Source organism: Myotis brandtii, unplaced genomic scaffold, assembly GCF_000412655.1.
Source record: "Myotis brandtii unplaced genomic scaffold, ASM41265v1 scaffold4, whole genome shotgun sequence".
NCBI classification, from domain to species: domain Eukaryota; kingdom Metazoa; phylum Chordata; class Mammalia; order Chiroptera; family Vespertilionidae; genus Myotis; species Myotis brandtii.
In genome coordinates this window covers 173,976-193,969 of record NW_005365371.1, presented here as the reverse complement: position 1 = coordinate 193,969, position 19,994 = coordinate 173,976, and the positions used below count along the sequence as shown (strand labels likewise).

Sequence of the window (19,994 nt, the reverse complement as noted above, 5' to 3'; positions counted from 1 at the left end):
GAGTGAGGGTGGAGGGTGGGGTGGGAACTGGGTGGAGGGGAGTTATGGTGGGAAAAAAGAGGAACCAATGTAATAATCTGAACAATAAAGATTTAATTTAAAAAAAAAGAAAAGAAAAGAAACTTCTGACACGGTCCCAGGTACCCAAAGCAGAATCAAAATAGGACCTGCGGAGCCCTGTGACCCCAGGCTCCAGTGCCTCGGTGTAGGAGCCTGAGTGACATTCACTGTTGAGGGTGGCGATGGCCATGAGCTGCAAGCTAATCGCCAGTGGAGCCTTTCCCGCTGGGCAAGCCCGTATAAAGGGCTCACCGCAGGCCGGTCTGTACGCCCTGAAAACCTGTCTGACGGAATCGCCTACTGGGCAGCACACTGTGGGAGACAGAACTCCAGGCAGGAAGTGCAGTGCTTCTTTGGGAGGAGACCTAAAGAGCCACAGATCTTGATGATGATTAAAAAGCTGGCCTTCCAATCATGTAACTAACAGCTGAATTCTGACATACAACTTAACTTCTGGGTGAATTTTTCAAGTTTTAAAATGACTAAATGATGACATTTGAACACTGGCTCTAATGGAAGGGAATTCAATGTATCATAAAAACTGTCGAGGGTACTAGGCTGTGGAGCTAAAAGATATTTTTAGGAAATAATTTTACAGAATTTTGAGAATTGCAATTTCTGTATCATCATGCCTCAGTTATAAGGCACATGAACTTTTGCTGCACGACTTTTGGGACAACACCAATTAATTGTATGTGTAAGATTCTCAACACAGTTTTCCTAGTCCTGAGGACTGCAGCCTCAGAGAGATGTGGGGTATGTTTGTGTGCCTTCAATAGACACCCTCAAAAACAAATATATAAAAGTAATTCTTTAAAATAGAAGTCTAGATATTTAAACTACTAATACCAACCAGCTAGTTATCCGGAAGGAAACAAAACAAGCATTGGGGGAGTGTCAGGATCTTGGGCGTGACAGGGATATTCTGCTGGCCAAGCAAATGGTCAGGAGTGCCCTGGGCTCTTCTAGTCAGACAGTGTAAGGATATTCCCTGCCCTAAACTGATCAATAAATACGTGTTACAGTCCAGAGACCGCACACAAGAGGGTTATTGGGGGAAACAATATCTGGCATCGACTGTTGTTTCTAAATACTGGGAGGACAGAACTCTATTTCCAGCAGACAGGAAAAACCACGCTCTACTGGGCTGCAAGGATCACTACAAACCTGTGCCCATGAGCTGGAAAATTGTTTCTATCACCCGGAGAGGCAACACAGCCATCTTTGATACTTTACCTGGCAAAAGAGAGGTGCTGAGCCTCTTAATTGCAACTGTGACATAACTGAAGTAGATTAAAGCTGATAGGTGGTAATTATCAGGTGGTTCTGTTTAAAAAACTCCCTGGAAGCAAACACCTTAGTCCAGGAGGTGGTGACGGCATTTTCTCTAAAGGAAACACACGCTTCCAGGACAGTCAGGAGTGGTCTGACGTCACTGACGTCACTCTCCTTCATCTGATAAACCAAGCACACATCAGGTTTAGCAAAGCTAAAACCTACTTTACCTGCATTACTGATTGACAGAAATAATCTAGTTTGTTGTTAATTATAATCAGAAGTGAATATATCCTGTGTATGCTTTTTGCTGTTAAGTGAAAGTATGATGCCGAAAGTTGCCCAAAACTTAGGGCAAATTCTGTTTCATCAGCTTTGAAAGTTTCAAAAATGTCTTTTCCAGGAAAGCAGGTTATCATGGCTACGATTTCAATTATAAGCTTGTCTGAAAGCTTCCTATAAACAATTAGGCCTCTTGGAGCAACACATTTTAGAGCATTTCTTACATTTGAATCTTAAAGATTCTTCCATGTACAAATTATTCACATTTACTGGCATTTGATGAGTAGTAAGAGAATAGCAACCAGAGTGTGGGAGGGTAGTAATATTAGATTGATTAAGATGAGAAATAAAATGGGACATAAATCTAGTAGAAATTAATAAAAGCTTTCTATTCAAAGAGTCACAAGCATGAGTTCTTATTTTAACATGCAAAAACAATTCTAGTTAATTATGCCCAAATTTTCTGAAAACAGTAAAACAGGATTTGGATTGCAGAAGAGAGAACATCAGAGAAAACCAAACAACTGTACAGAAAAATACAAACCACGAACCCGAACACCAGTGGCCCTGCTTCAACATGCCCCACAACCTCTCCAGCTGTCCCCGTAGCGCCTCCTCCCGCCCCTCAAAGGTTATGTGAAAATTTCATTCTCTCCTGAAGCCTGTTCTCCACCTTCTTCCCACCAACTCTTAATAGATGAACTGGCTTCTAAGCAGAACGGTGATGCCATCTAGAATGAACTCCTTCAATATTCTGCCCAGCAAAGGTATCTGCCTCCATGCCCATCGACACAGCCTTCTCTCCTATCTCCTTTTGTGCAAGGCAAATACTCTACTTGGGTTCAGGACCCCATCCCTTCCTCCTTTGTATGGATTTCCCTCTTCTTCAAATGTGTACCCCCGGGTCCTAACTTCAACCTTCTTTTCACTCTATTCTTGCATGACTATGAGTAGCTACTTAAACTTGAATTAATTAAAATGAAATAAAAAATCCAGTTCCTTAGCTGCACTAGCTTCATGTGGCCAGTGGCTACTGTACCGGACAGTGCAGATAAAAACATTTTCATTATCATAAAAAGCTCCGTTTGGACAGTGCTGTTCTATACACTCTATACTCCTTGGGTGACCTCTCATTCATTCCAAGGCTTCAAACTATGTACTCCTGACATTAATATATACCTCTGTTAAGAGATTCTAAATATTCTTTAAAGTAATATACCAGTGGTTCTCAATGGGAACCTGCATATTAGAATTTATAACAATTATAAATGCTGGGCCCTGGTCCAGGTTAATTAAATCAGAAATTCGAGGAGGGGGGTAAGGGTACATTAGATCATGTTAGGATGCATTTTTTAAAAAACTGAAGGTATTTTCTTTTATTAGTATGTAAAAGCTCAACTAAAGTAATTGGTCTTAATGAAAATTCTCCATATAAATTTCCTATATAGCAGTGCCACAAAACCCCTCTCAGAACACATCTATACTAATAAAAACGTAATATGCTAATTAGACCAGTGAAACAGCCATCTTCTGGATGTCCAACTTCCTTCCTGACATAGCCATGGTGGTGGGGGCCGAGGCAAAGGCAGTTAGGGGCAAGATCAGGCTGGCAGGGGGATAGGGGTGATCAGGCCGGCAGGGGAGGGCAGTTGGAGGCATTAGGCAGGCAGGCGAGTGGTTAGGAGCCAGTGGTCCTGGATTTCGAGAGGGATCCCAGATTGGAGAGTGTGCAGGCCGGGCTGAGGGACACTGCCCCCCCACACACACAAGAATTTCATGCACCGGGCCTCTAGTTTAGATCATAAACAAGAAGCCAAATTTCTTACCTTTGTGATAAAATGTGAGAAAAAGTAAAAGCACTCCCATGAACATATTACTTAAAAAAGTGACAACTCCACAAGTAATTCCTTCTGGAACTGGGTAGACAGTTTCCACAAACAGCTCGAAAAATATAGGTATACTGCTATTCAAGAACACTCCCAGGAGAATACAGGAGGCATACAACGTCACTGAAATAAAAACACAAACAGGTCAGTTTCCCGGTGGCAGCGTGAGTCCCAGCAGGTAGGTCTTCTGGGTCTTCTCTCTTATAAGTATTGACTCTGCAGTTTCATCTCTTTTCAATGCAGCTGATAATGTTTGACAAGGCATCATATATCCGTCAGCTCTTTGCTCCGGTGGGCAGATAGGGAGAAGTTTTGTTGCTAGATGCTTAGCAGTTTAATTGTTTTATCTTTTTGGTGGCTTATTCCAAAGCACAAAAACAATTTTACCATTGTAATATAATTAAAAGGATTCTTCCTCCTTAGTCATACACTCCTGGCACATAGAGAGATAGATAAAATATAGCAACTAAATTTGAAATCTAGACTCATTCTATCATTTTAAAGAGAACTTAACATCTAAGAATAAGTATAAGAAACATTAAGTATTACTGAAAGTTACATCTTTAAAGAGACTGGTAAAAAACAACCCTCCTGGTACAAAATAAAAATTATTCAGTATGTAATTCCAGAAGAAACACTTAAAATAGAATTAGTCCTCAATTTTGGAATGAGTTTTGTGTCAACTGTTGTTTTAAAATTTGTAACTTTTTGGAACACAAAAAAATTTCATCTAGAAATGCATAATAAATAGTAATTAGAGTCCTGGCCAATGAATGTTGGCCCGTGACTGAAGGGTTGTGGGTTCGATTCCCGGTCAAGGGCACATACCTAGGTTGTAGGTTTGATCCCCAGCCCTGGTTGGGGCACATACAGGAAACAACTAAACAATGTGTCTCTCTCACATTGATGCTTCTCTCTCCTCTCTCTTCTCTCTTCTCTCTCTCTCTCTCTCTCTCTCTCTCTCCTCCTTTCTTTTCCTCCCTTCCTTCTACTCTCTCTAAAAATCAATGTGAGGATTAACAACAACAAAAAATAGTAGTTAGAACCCTAGATTAGTCAATAAAAAGCCTATTAACCCTGTTCTGTAGTAAAATTTTTGAATAAGGACATTATTCTTTTTCTTAGAATAAAGTTTAGAGACATGCACCCCACTCCAAATAATTATATCATTTGCTACATACAAACTGCTTACATACAAACCTTCACCAATTTTAATTTGAAGGTAAAAATGGAACCAGTGAGGAAAAAATGATATCCTATTTAGAAATCTAAAACATGTTTCCTATAGACTAATAAGTATATCATACCCACTAGTGATAATGCATAGAACTTATTCTAAGGTTAAGGTTACCAGGAAAATATTTTTAATAAAAATATTTGTTAAGAAAAGAAATTTCTGTACAGAAAGTGAAGGAGTGATCCTAAATCTGTTAATGTATTATTCATAGAGCATAGCAAATTACCACAATTTATCATACTGATTACAATAATTAACAGTCTAAGACATTGTTGAAGGGGTAAAAAAATAATATCCACTGTTTTCTAATAAAATTTCTCCAATTAACCTCAACTCCCACTTCCTCTTCCAATTATACTGGCCTTTCAGGGTTATAAAATATTTAGTTCCTTCTAATAACATAAATAGCTGGTGACTACTTTGACTTTCTTTGCATAGACGACACATGAAAATAGAGAACAAAAGGATGACAGTGAATAAAGAACATGCTACTGGCTAAAGCAGTGACCAAATTACCCACAAAATTAAATGGGAAGCATCTAATAGTTACAATAAATACCATTTAAATCATGAAGTAATTGTCAAGAGATTCCTGGAAACAACAAAACCTAACACTACATGCTCGCTGTATATTTACTAGACATAGATCATGTAATTCAATCACCAATTCTACCTAACACATGACTCACTAGTGACCCATTAGGAAATCCAGGGATGGAATATCACTGGTAGCTTTTATAAAGTATTCTATCTATAAAACATTTTATAATAATTTATTGGGCAGTTAATGGTAATCAGAGCAGATTTGGCTATTGACCCAAACACAGACAGGCCTAGGAGTGTAAAACAAGACAACACTTAAATAAGTGACAGGAAAAAGCAAACCCTTAAGAACTAGAAAGTGCTACTGCTAAGAATTCATAAACCTATGACAGACTTACTATTCTTTAGAAAATATGTTTGGAAATAATCCTTTTGACATTTGTATTTCTGAAGGATGTATACCCTCACATGTAATGTATAATCAGGCAAATTCAAATGTAATACCTACAAAATAATCATAATCTCTGTATAATAGAATAATTGCATGTTGTTAAAAAAAGAAAGATAATGTAATGACGAGGACATACTGATAAGGGACCATCTATGGGTATGGAGTCTTGAAAAGAGATATCTGAGTTTGCTGATTTTTATCAATCATGATACAAAAAAGAGAGGGAGGGAGGGAAGAAAAGAGATAGAGAGAGAGAAAGAAACTTGGGATATCTCGGAGAAGGAGAGCCTGGTCACGCAGGGGAAGAGCCCTGTCTGAAAACCTCTCATGGCCATGCAGCTCCCGTGGCTTCAGTTTATACTCATTATAAATCTTCCAGTTTTAGTTTCTTAGGTATCTAAACTGTGGGAAGGGAAGAGGAAATCTTGGTCATTGGAAAAATAAAATTTTTATTGTTGATGGAGCTGTAAATAATTCATCTTCTGGTGGGTAATTGAAAATGTCTATCAAAATAAATAATGCACACTGTTTGACCCAGCAATTCCAGATCTAGGAATTTATCCTGCAAGTCCAAGTATATAAAGCAGACTCACTGAAATATTGTTTGTAGCATGAAAATATTACAACCAAGCTAAATGTCTATCAATAGGAGGTTGGTCATTAAAAAATTTATCAAACATCCAACAAAGATACATTACACAATCATTAAAAATGAATTAACTTTATATGTACTGGTATTAAGGACATCTAAGATATGTAAATAAAAAAGGTACAAGTGTTATATTTTTAAAAAGGATACACACACATTTGCAAATGTATAGAATTCTCTGGGCAAATACCCAAGAAACTGACATTCAGGGTTGCCTCTAGAGAGGGAAATTGGGGGCACAGGAAAGTAGACATTTTTCATTGTATACCCTTTATCTATCATTTGAATTTGAGTGGTTTTTTTTTTTTAACTATGTGTATATCTTGCCTATTTGACAAAATAAAAAGGGAAATTTCATTGGTAATAAAATAGTGAATTGGTAGCTCATCCAACTCCCCTTCATGCAAAATTGTTAGCTCACTGACTCATCAATGATGTCTGCACCTGCGAGCCACATAACCCAGTCTTGTTGCAGGAGCCTTGACATAAACATTCCCATTTTATTTACTAGAATTCCTGTTATACACAGGAAAAATGTGCTGTGATGAATAATATATTACTTCAGAGGCCAGTAATAAAAAAGTGAGTATTTTCATTCAACTCTCTTACTCTTGATGTTTGCTTCGTATCTCTATATATAGAAGGCTAATATGCTAAGTGTCCAACTGTACGACCGGTAGCTATGATGCGCACTGACCACCAGGGGACAGATGCTCAATGCAGGAGCTGCAGAGCTGCAGTGACTTGGCAGCAGCAGTTCTCGGGTGACGCATCCCGAAACCAGAGAGGAGGGATCCCGATTCCTCATGGGGCCATGTGATTCCACGTTTGGCTGTGGGTTATGTTGTTGCTGGGGCACTGTTGGCCCTGAATCTGGTTTACTGCACACTTGTGTTTGCATTCCACACCCTGCACAACAGCAACTTTGCAGAGTGCCCTCTTGCACCCTGGGACCCCTCAGGGGATATCGGAGTTTCAGCCTGATCCCCATAGGCCAGGCCAAGGGACCCTACATGCCAGAGGGACCCTGCTCACTATGCAGACACCCTTCGAGCCACGGCGCCACCCCAGGTGCAGCCAGCCGGGGAGGGACCACGGGAGGTTGGCTCCAGGGCGTTTCCGGCCTGTCTCGCCCAGTCCCTCCCCGCTGGCCATCTTCTAATTAATTTCCTTTCAATGTGCACAAATCCGTGCACCGGGTCACTAGTCTATATACATAAAAGGCTAATATGCTAAGTGTCTGACTGGTGCTGCCGTGATGTGCACAGAGAAATGGCACCGTGGATGTGGTGCCCACAAAGCAACACTTGGCTTCTCCCAAGTGGGACACAGGCCCTGCTACCACCCTGGAATGACATCCACCCCACCAAATTGCAACTGACGCTGCCGGGACCCCATGGTGTAAAATGCGGCCCCAAAACGGTGGCTGTGGGCACCAGGTAATGATGTCACGTAGCAACGCCTGGCTTCCTCTCCCTAGCGACTATCCTCCTTGCAGTTTCTTCAGCCCAGGAAGATGACTTGCTTTATAGCCAGGTGGAAATATTTCACAATTTAATCAAATGTCTGTGAAGTGTTTTCCCATGCCTCATCTCATTTGATCCTCACAGAAGTCCTGGAGTAGGTAGATAGGAGACTCAGTGGAGTCCTATTTTCTTTTAATTAGCTGGAAAACAGAGATTTAGGAAGTTTAAAAACTTGACCCGACTGAAAAGAAGTAAGAAATGGTGGACCTTGAAAATGACGTCAGGTTTTCTCACTGCACAGAATAGAGTCAAACACTGCTGCAGTTAAATATTTTACCCTTTGTTCTCCCTGCATGATCTACAATAACAATCTGCTTCATGTTGATATTTCCTGCTGTGTTGCTGACAATTACCTGAAAGAGAAGTTGGGGTGCTTCACTGGGCTGGAGAAAGTTTAGCTAAATCAGAAAGCAGGTCTAATTAAGCATTATCTATATATATGTAAAGCTCTTGCTGGCGCCAATCACATGCGTGTGTTTCGATCTGTCACTGTTGATCGTGATTTTGGTTAACACTTCTATTATAGAGAAAGGGCAAACAGCAATATTAAAATATTTCTTCTAATTAATTTCCTTTCAATGTGCACAAATTCGTGCACTGGGCCACTAGTATTACTATAAAAATGATGAGCAAGCCCTAGCCAGTTTGGCTCAGTAGATAGAGTGTCGGCCCGAGGACTGAAGGGTCCTGGGATCGATTCCAGTCAAGGGTACATAAATTGGTTGCAGGTTCCCTGGCCCTGGCTGGGTGCATGCAGGAGGCAACCAATTGATGTGTCTATCTCACTTCGATGTTTCTCTCTGTCGCTCTCTCTCTCTAAAAATCAATAGAAAAATATCCTTGGGTGAGGATTAATAAAACAAAACAAAAAAAGATCAGCAAAAGGTTGTTTTACACTCGATGGATATGCTGAAATCACTTCTTATTGTAGAAACTAAAGAATCAAAATAATTTGCACAGGAAAGGGTTAAATTAAGATCGCCATAAGCAGAATGGGGGAAGGTGGCTGTCAGGACTGATTTAAAATATTCCTCCCCAGTGTTCTGGGGCATGCCGAAAGTAGAAGCTGATTTTTAAGAGCCTGAATTTGACTTCCATTTGAGTTTGCAGTTTAGAGCCTGATACATTGTCTTTATATACTGGTTTGGCAGATCTAGTGGGTGAATGTCATCTATTAAAAGTCAGGCAGACAAGATAATTTCCTGCTCGTCAGAGAGGGTTCAAACTACATGATCATTAAATATTTCCATGACTTTCTATAGTACTCATACTAAAATTATAACAGACTGCCTTTCAATTAAAAAGCCAAGGTAATTTAGCAGAACAAACACAATGCTGATGTAGAGTTCTTTCAAAGAAGCTAACAAAATTCACAGGCCCATAATTTAAATTATAAAAACACAAAGCCCTGTGTAGCACAAAATACAGTTACAATGGATGTGTTTCAAGAACATGAATTGGATCATAACCCTGAACATCTGGTCCCCCAACCCTGCTCCCAATGACAAACCAAATTACTAAACTTTAGGGAAATAAAACTATGTATAAATACATTTTTTAACCAAAATACTCAAACCTTAGATGAGTAGCAGTTATAAAACAAACACAAAATTTCAGATAAGGACTATTTCCACTCAACATCTAATGAGATTCTCAAGATATCATCAATAACAAGAACAATTTCAAATCTTGGATTTACATACTTTTAAAAACATTTTTGAAAATATTTTCAAATATATTATCATATTTTATCATCTTATCAACTCTTTGAGGCAGGTAAGGTATTTTACAGATGAACTGACCAAAGTTCTGAAGGTCAAAAGGACTTATATAGGAACAAAGTGAGTTAGCAGTGGTAAAAATAATGTAATTAAGGCCTACAGAATCTAGCATGTTTTCCATCAAGCCACTGTGTCAGGTTGGAAAAACACAAACAAGGCTTGGTATTTCTTTTATTCAATGGTATTGACACAACAGGCATGCTCCTCAAATCTGTATTCAGTACAAAGCTGGAAGTGACTGCACATAAGACAGATGACAGAAATCAAAAATAGAGCACCAAAAGGTTACAAAGAAAGAGATGAACTTTAATCGTGATAAATGCAAAATGAGTCCAAAAATTATTGCTTAGGCATATAACAGGGAAAACTTTAGCTTAAGTCTTTCTTCAAAATCATTTATCAGGAGCCTATTATATATATGTAAGCCACTATACGAGGACAATTAATAGGACATATTCTGTCCTCAAATCACTCTGAATCTAAAGAAATATGATAGGTGCCTATTGGCTCAGCAGCCATTTACATGCACAAGAAGAGTTCGGGAGATAATTATTCTTCATTCTCTTAGAAAAAGCAATGTCTAATCATGAGAAATAAGAGCCTCCTGATCTTAAGTGCTGAGTGCAGCAGGAAAGGTGTGCTAAACTCTAGCAGTACATTTTAAGAAGGACAATGGCAAGCAATGGTAGGTTTAGAAGAGAGTGACTATGCTGGTCAGTGGTGTGGAATCCAAGTCCAGTGAGAAAGAGTTGTAAGAACTGGGGGATGGTTAGATTAAAAGGCTAAGGCCAGACATGATAAATGTCTTCAAATGTTTTGAGGGCCATTAATGGAAGAGGGAGGGAGCTGGCCTGCTCTGTGGAAGCTGTGTTGTTCCACATCAGTTATTTCAATGGAAGGAAGAATTTCCCAGGACCCAGAGCTAACTAACAACAGAATTGGTAATGTACGTTTGGGGAGGTATTCAAATTGCAGTGTGATGAAGATCTATGTGGATGGTAATGAAAGAGATACACTGATACATTTATGGGATAAGTTATATCAGATGATGACCAGGATTCATTTTAGTAGATCAATAACAAAATTAAAAGATGTGCGCCAAAACCGGTTTGGCTCGGTGGATAGAGCGTCGGCCTGCGGACTGAAAGGTCCCAGGTTCGATTCCGGTCAAGAGCATGTACCTTGGTTGCGGGCATATCCCCAGTAGGAGATGTGCAGGAGGCAGCTGATCGATGTTTCTCTCTCATCGATGTTTCTAACTCTCTATCTCTCTCCCTTCCTCTCTGTAAAAAATCAATAAAATATATTAAAAAAAAAAAGATGTAGGCAAGAGAGCTTAACTAGGATATGAAAAACAGAAATCTTATAGGTGCTTCTAGATAGATAAGAATAATAGAGAATTTGTTTGTGGTTTTATTAAAAAGCATTATAAATAAGAAATAAGGATTACAAAATAACAATACATTTTTATTATGAATTATTAACAATTAGAATCAAGAAATTTCCCTAAAGAGTAGGTTTATAACATTAATACTCTTTATTAGATAAACTTTTATTCTTGTGCATATTGATTGAATTTTTATTTTATGATAAAGTTAGGAAAATAACTGGGAGTTATTATATTAGACCTTTACTAAAAATATTTCTACAATCTAAACTTGATATTGCAAATCCTTTTGGAAATAAAGACATACCTATAAAGAGAAAGAGTAAACACCCACATTGTTAACTACACAGTCTTTCTTCATAGATTTTGAGCGTGTGGAACAGGCAGAATACATATGTATGCATACACACTCACTGATACACATTCCTGTATCACTGAGCTGTGTTTCTCTTCTCAGCCTCATATTTCCTTCCTAAAAATGACTGCTGTGGCCTTCGTGATCTACCATAATTAAAATACGCAGTGCGTGAAACTGTGGTTCCAAAAGAGGATGGGCATATTTTGTTGCAGTATTCAGCAGTGGAGATGATTTTCTTTCTTTGTGTTATTAATTTGTGGTGTCCCTTGTTTAGCCTCTTTGTTGACACAGTCCAGTCCTCCAAACGTTGATGGTTATGTTTAGAGTCTCTAAGGGCTAGAAGTGATTATCTCGCAGGAACGAGGCACAACTAATAATCCATTGTAACAATGGTCCCAGAATAGATCAGATATTGTAGATATAGGTTTAATCAGTAACTTTCAAGCTCCCAAAGAATTACTTAAGGTTCTGAAGAAGGCAATGTACTATTAAATCACGAAACACTGATCACCTGGTCAAGCCCTCTACCTTCAAGAAATACAGATTCTGCCTGGAAAATTATTTGTTCTTGACAATCTCATGGATAAACAAACAGTACATGGTCTTCCCTAATAGGCCCTTTGAGCATTTCATGACTTACATTTCAGATTTTTCACAAATTCATTTTCTTCTTTTAATCTATGTTCTATTTTTTTCACTCTTGATCAGTCATAAACATGAGTAATAATCATTTTTAGTTCATAAAAATTGAAAACAATAATTAAGTCATTTCTAATCTTCTTAATATCCCTAATTTATCCCTCAATACCCCTAATTTCCTTAATAATATGCATTTCTTTAATCATGTTCATCATTCTTTTCTGAATTTTCTTTTTAAAAAATATGTTTTCTAATATGTTTTTATTGATTTTAGAGAAAGAGGAAGGGAGAGAGAGAGAGAGAAACATCAATGTAAGAGAGTAACATCGATTGGTTGCCTTCCATACGTACCCCAACTGGGGATCAAACCAGCAACCTGGACATGTGCCCTGATCGGGAATTGAACTGGCAACCCGTCAGTGCATAGGACGACACTTAACCAACTGAGACATACCGGCCAGGGCCTGAATTTTCTTATTTACCACCCATTTTGGGCAATTATGTTTTTACTTCTTTACATGCTAATTAAAATGGGACATAATTATCTTAATAAATGTAACATACATGAAAATATATTAAGAGGATAAAGCTCTCCCCTATTTATGTACATGCCTTTCAGTACAAACAAATATGTTTTCTTTCTTCAAATATCACTTGAAGTCAGCTTGTAGTCAGGTATCACTCTCAAGGGGCTCATGTCTAGCTAATTGTCCCCTTTATTCCCCTCCCACTATCTGTTTCTGACGTCACCATCATGGCATTCTAGTAACTTGAATTAGAGGAAAAACGTCTCCCAAGGCAACTTCTGTTAAACACCCAAATTATATTGTTTCAGCAAACTCAACACCAAAGTGCTAACATTTTTCAAAATGCCATTTTCAAACTATTCATCTGTTCTGTGAAAAATGACTGAGTTGTGGCTAACAGGGCTAGACATCAAGTTCTCAGATAAGGTGAATAATGTATTTTCATAATTTTGTTCATGGCATAGCTTCAAGATTTTGAAACTTGCATTATCTAGTCAAGAGTTTATTTATTTTCCCTATTGTAGATGCTTCAATTTATAAAGATATAATGCAATTTTAAATATTAAGTTTCCTTAAGGAAATAAAAGCATATTGCTGGTAGCCTACAAGAAGATGTGTGTAAGCAAGTACATATAGCAAGACAGTATGCCTTTACACAACTGAAATGATCCAGTTTTCTTCTGTAGGGCACAATAATGTCAAGATCAGTGGATTACAAAAAGACTGCAATAGAAGGTTTTTAGTAGTAGTTAGCACTTACAACACATGGGTTGAACAAAATTAACTAGCTTTTAATTTATTTTGTCAACTGTTATAATTAATGAATATATTTTCAAGTGCTTTTCATGTAGATTCTTCTGATATAGAAAAAGCAGTAACAGACATACTAAGTTTGCTAGAAATGGGGAATAAGGCTAGATATTTTCCTGATTAAAAAAAGAATGACTGTGGTAAAAAAAGAAACATGAATTTGCCATTACTGACTTTAAATAGCTCCAAGGTCTATCTTTGTCTATAATTAGGTTTTATAGTAAGTTCTTTTTTGTGAAACCTCTTTTACTTAAGAGGGATGAGATCAGATTTTTACAAAGGCGGTAAGAGTATCTGTGACAGATTTATTCAAATGCTCCACTGTTCCATTAAAATGTGCCCTTTTGCCTTCCTACAGCTAGTGCTGAATAACAAAGAGTGGGCATGATTGCTGACTACTACTTGCAATAAGTCATATCTACTGAGAATCAAAATGGAGATAATATATACATTGCATTCATTCATTCATTCATTCACTCATTCATTCATTCATTCCTCAGGGCTTGTGGTAGGTACTGTGGTGGGAGTTGAGGTCAGATTTTATAAGGCACAAATTCATGCTCCACATTTTTAGAGGAGATGAAACATACACTCAAGTAACTATTAAATGGTATCAGGAAAGACAAAAAAAATATACTATAATCAAGAGAAGGAATGTGAACAAATCTAGTCCTTAACCCAGTGTATGTATAAAATATAAATGTAAAAAATATTTAAAATGCAACTTTCAGAAGTATCTAAGTGACATTCAAAAACTGACTTGCAGTTGAAAACAACAGAATTTATAAATTCAGTAGTTGTTAAGATGGCCAAGTCAAACTCAACCTTTCAATTATGGTCTTGATTTAATTTAGAATTATGTTTTTCCTTTCTGTCCAACATATTTTCAGGGACAAATTGGGAAAACAGTTGTGACCAGGTTCAGTTACATCAATTTTCTTTTAAGATTAAAAAACATGTATTGTTTTCAAATATATACTTTTTTTTCCTGATTATAAAAGTATGTTCATTATACAAATCCCAAACCAAAAAAAGGAGGTAAAAAGTTAAATTCATTCCTAGTGCCTCCATCTAGAGATAAAACTGTTAATTTATGTTAATTAGAAAATACATATAATTTAATGAATGTACTATCTTATAATGAGTATTTTACACTTAATTCAAGGGAAAGAAATCTGTTCGTTGGGTACTCATGACCGTGTTCTTGTAAAATCTAACAGATGCATACTTGACATACAATATCACACAAAAATCTGAGCATAATGCCATGAATAAGAAAAGTTATAAACCAAAACTGTTCCACCAGAATGTTGTACAACTGCTAAACTATGAAATTATACCAGAATAAAATAAAATTATGGCCCAGAATACTTTCCCAAATTGCTCAAAACCCTAAAGTAGCAATGTTAATGTATAAAAAGTACGTAATATCCAAAAATGATTACTCTGGACACTGGGCTTTATAGGCAAAGCGATAAACATTACAGAGGATTCCCAGGGTGGTATAGAGCAGAGGTTTCAAACCTGCCCTCTCAGCAGTCGTTCTGTCTCAGTAAATTTTTCATGGTGCTCCAAAGCCAAGAGAAACAGCTAACAATTGTGTTAATTACATAGTTAGAGCCAAACAATTTAAAAAATATATATGTCCTAACAGTTTAGTAGCTATTTTAAAAAATAATACCCAAATATTGAAATAAATATGTTTTTATTTCATTCTTAAATAACCACAGTTACCTACTAATGGGATGTGTGCATCTGATGGGCACTATATAACTTCTCAGATCTTAGAAGCAGATTGACACCACCACTCTCATTTCCTGTTCCACATTGATTTTTGGCAGTATTTGCTTTTTATCACAGCAACTGCAGAAAACCTAACTTTGCCAAGACATCATCAAAAATAACGTAGCAGGATCCATGCTGAAAGTGGAAACTGCCTGGAACTAGAGGCTCGCACCGTGTCTGGCAGATGTGGAATATCCGTTTCCTTTGGAAATTTAAAATAGCCCGTGTTGCCTTGTGAGTTTGCTGTGCACTCCAGGGCAGCTCGCTTGGCACAGTTTGGTAATCATGGCTATAGGACAACTGTATCCTGTTGCCCTATTATTAGCATGAAAGTGTAGGAACTCCCAAATAAATGAGTGGACTTGCCCCCCTCCCCCTTACATCTCAAATGTTGGTCCTTTTATTACAGACAGTATAAGTCCAAATTGGGATGTGTAGTATTCCTTAATTATCTGTAGACAAGGAACCCTCCTCTCATGGAGTCCCAGGGAACATGCAGGCCCCTGGATAATAGGCGGCTACAGAGCCACTTTCAGACTATTCACTCCTACCCATACAAGTGCTTGGTATAACAAATAACCCTATAATCCTACAATGTACCTTCACAGCAAATAATCCTAGAATTAAACACATAATCCAACAGGTGGCTGAATATTAATTGCAAATGAAGTAAAAAATATGGTAGTCCCCCCTTATCTGTGGGTTTGCTTTCTGCAGTTTCAGTTACCCGAGCTCAACCTTAGTCTGAAAATATTAAATGAAAATACCAGATATAAGTAATTTGTAAGTTTTAAATTGCACACTTTTCTGAGTAGGGTGATGAAATCTCTCACTGTCACCTTCCCGAACTCCACTCGGGTTGGGACATGAATCATCATTGTCCGCACATCCACGATGCATACAATGTATATGCTACCTGCCCGGTACTCACTGAGTAGTCTCTGTTATCAGATCAACTGTCATGGTAGCTCAGGGATTGTGCCAGTAACCCTTATTTTACTTAATAATGGTCCAAAAGCACAAAAGATGCTGGCAATTAGAATATGCCAAACAGAGCCATAAAGAGCTTTCTTTAAGTGAAAAGGTACTTATGTATAGGAAAAAAACATAGTATATTTAGGGTTTGATACTCTCTGGACTTTCAGGCATTCACTGGGGGTCTTGGAACATATCCCCCATGGATAAGAGAGACTAGTGTATGAATCTTAATCTTTTGTTAAAGTGAAAAAAAAAAAGAACAGAATCCCTTGATTTATAAAATAATTTGTCATAGTAATTTTTAAAAATGTTTTAATTCAGAGAGGAAGGGAAGGGAGAGATAGAAACATCAATGATGCGAGAGAATCACTGATCAGCTGCCTCCTGCACACCCCCACTAGGGATCGAGCCCTCAACCTGGGCATGTGCCCTTACTAGGAATCAAACTGTGACCTTTGGTTGAAGGTCATAGGTTGAAGCTCAACCATGGAGCCACACTGGCTGGGCTGTCATAGTAATTTTACAAAGATCCTGTGGTAGGCAGAACAATGTCCCCCTAATCCTAACCCAAAATATATTTATGTCTTAATCCCTGGAATCCATGAACATGTTATCTTTGGAATTAAGTTTACTAATCAGCTGACTTTAAAATTGGGAGACTATCCTAGATTATCTGGATGGGCTCAATGCAATCACAAGGATCCTTAAAAGTGGAAGAGGGAGACCGAAGGTGAGAGTTCAGAGGAAGAGAGGCACAGATGATACAATGTGAGGAGGATGTAACAGGCTGTCCTGGGCTTTAAAGATGGAGGAAAGGAGCCACAAGCCAAGGAATGTGATAGAAAAGGCAAGGAAACAGTTCTTCCCGAGTCGGCCCACACTTCCATTTTAGCCTAGGCCCTAGGGAGATACAAGCTGGACTTCTAACGTACAGAAATGTAAGATAAATTTGTGTTGGTCTAAGCTACTACCTTTGTGGTAACTTATTACAACAGCCACAGAAAACTAATACAGACCCCCAATGATACTAATAACAACAATAAAAACAACAACTATAAATGTTTCAGGTCAATTGGATGAGCTAAGTCAGCTGCCTCTAATATACTTCCAACAGATATTTCCAGTAAGTTTTGTTTTGTATTGATGATGTAATTATACTAACTATAAAATATTGTTGCTGGTTCAAAGGATTTTACTAAAGTGTACTACAAACATAGCTTTTTGCCTTTGTTCATTTTCTTTACTGTTCTACAATGATGTAATGGCTATAAAGAAGATAAAAATCTTTGTATTATGCACTGATATGAATGTTAAAAGCATATAAGCTTATGTTATATAGCTTGGGTTAAAGATAATACTTCTTTTTCATATGTAAAATACCAGTGAAAATATTATATTTTTAGTTATTTATTGAGCTTTTTTTAGATGGGATAATGGTTTGATGGCTGGCAAGGGACCTTTTTGTATATTTAACAATTACTTATAGAAAGCAAGAAAAAGTCCTACTGTCAAAATATACATATTTTGAACTACAAATATTTATTCAAAGTTCAAAAGTCAGTGTTTACCTGTGGTTAAAGGCAGGTGTGTGATGCTGTTCAAACAGGTGAGGGTGAACCACGTGGATGATAGTGTAGCCCCAGAAAACAGGAGGAGAAGAATTAATTTCAGCATACCCCTGATAAAATCTGCAAACCTAAAAAAAGAAACAACAGTCTATTAATCCTAGCTGAATTTTAAAAATACTGTTTAAATCAATGATACACTTTCATTTAACACGTTAAGCGCCCAGCCTTTTTTGTCTTTGGGACAGAAAATGTAGCATCAGTCACCGGTGACTGACAGAGCACTTAATGTGTTAAGGACTAGAGGCCCAGTGCATGAAATTCGTGCACAGGTAGGGTTCCCTAGGCCTGGCCAGTGATCAGGGCCAATCGGGGCCTTCCTTCAGCTGGGGCCTTCCTTCCCATGGCTGCCTGCTGCTGGCTAGGGCCTTCCTTCACTCTGCACTGCCCCCTGGTGGTCAGTGCACATCATAGTGAGGGATTGAACTCCTGGTCTCCCAGTCAAACTCCCGAGGGGACACTTTACATATTAGCCTTTTACATATATAGAATAGATAGATAATTTCTTAAAGAAATTTCCATACATTCTTTTAAAAGCAAGTTTTAAATTTTTTTAACTGATACATTGTGTGTGTGTGCGCGCATGAGCATAAGTGATAAATGTTACTTTGTGATAAATGATTTTTTTCTCTTACAAAACACACGAAAGTTGATCTCTGTTCAGGATCTATAACTTACAGGATGGATTCTGAGCTTTTCAATACCACTTTTACTTTCTTTATATTTTTTCTATAATTGCTAAATATTCTCTAATGAGTACATATTGTTCTAGTTTTAGAAAACAGGCTAATTGTTGACATAAACTTGCAGAGATGGCTCTCCCAAAATTCAGACTCAGAGAACCAATTCTAATGCTTACACTAGAGTCTTTGTGGTCCTATATGACCTGGTCTCTGCCTCCACCCTCCCTTTGCTTTACTATGATCCAGCTGAACAGCCCTGTTTCTCTCATACATGCAATGTTGTTTCCCCAGCAGTGACCTGTCCTGTCTGCCTGGAATGCTGGTACCCCCGTTCTTCACATGAGTTACTCCTGCTTCTTCCTCAGGTCATTCAGGTGTCAGTTCAACAAGGCTCATTTAAGAGCCTTGCCACTTCTTCATTTTCTTCATATCATTTACCTCTATTTTAATTCCTCCTGTTTTTGCATTTGTTTTCTGTCTTTCCTATCAGACTGTAAGCTTTGTGAGAGCAAGAACATGGCTCTGGAACAGGGAATACTATTTTTTAAACCTTGTGACTACTGTTTCCTAGCATTTTAAGTTCTTAAAATCCCTGCTTTTCCCTCTGAATTAATGTGAAACTAAAAGGCATCTGGTAGAGATGCTTACCATTTAGTTATGACCAAAACCTTTTCCATTTGTTAATTGCTTTTCCTCATCTGCTGATTAACTGTTGACTGTACAGGCACAATCCTCTGGCTGAGCCAACATACAACTTTCTCTGTCCTTCAGAATTGTTTCCATTGCAGAAAAACAGATCCCATCCCAAATCTGGCATTTACCATGTTTTCTCTTTGAAGCTTTAAAAATAAATTTAGTTTCTGTTGTAATTATGTGTCTGTCCCTATCAACACACTTTCAATACTATCTTTTGTATTGCACTTACTTGGCATGATATGGTTAATCATGTTTGTGAGCATTATCTAGACTAAAATGACTTCCTCTGAGAGCTGATGCCATCTTTTGGTAGGAAAAATGACTGCACCTTTGCCCAGTGACAGGTTTGTTCTCAACTATGAAAGTTCACAGACAGAAAATTTTGATCTTGATAGAAATGTCCCTCAAGAAAATCTAAAAATCACACATGTTTCTGGTATATATTTTGGTATGCTTCCTGAACATACTTGTCAGATAGGCAGGTGGCCAGGTCTGAGAGAATAGAAGAGTTTTCTGGTACAAGCAGAGCTGAGTGAAGTTGAACTGGGAGACAGTTTCGCAGGGCCAGATGACCCAAGAATAAACTGACCACTGGGATCTGCTTTTCATGGAGGCCTAGACCTTTCAAATGGGCTAATACTATAAAGTATACTGCTAGGACCAAAGCAGTACATTTATAGTGGCCTTTGCCAACATAATTATAAAATAATCACCCAAAGCACTCATGTCTACAAGGAGACTGCAATCTAGGGGTCCCAAAAATTGGTGTTATAAATGTAGTTTTAAAATTTATTTAAGGTCTAGGAGATACCTATA

The 19,994-nt window shown here is 37.8% G+C and overlaps 1 protein-coding gene across 1 annotated transcript in view; it reads right to left on the bottom strand.

The window, feature by feature from the left end:
* Positions 1-19,994, bottom strand: part of DIRC2 (disrupted in renal carcinoma 2) — a gene marked incomplete at its 5' end in the record, with an annotated part of 68,345 nt that overhangs the window by 5,527 nt on the left and 42,824 nt on the right. The window contains 2 exons of the mRNA XM_005873212.2: positions 3,444-3,626; positions 17,743-17,870. Of these exons, the coding sequence (XP_005873274.1) occupies positions 3,444-3,626; positions 17,743-17,870 (311 nt within the window). The remainder of the gene's footprint in view (positions 1-3,443; positions 3,627-17,742; positions 17,871-19,994) is intronic.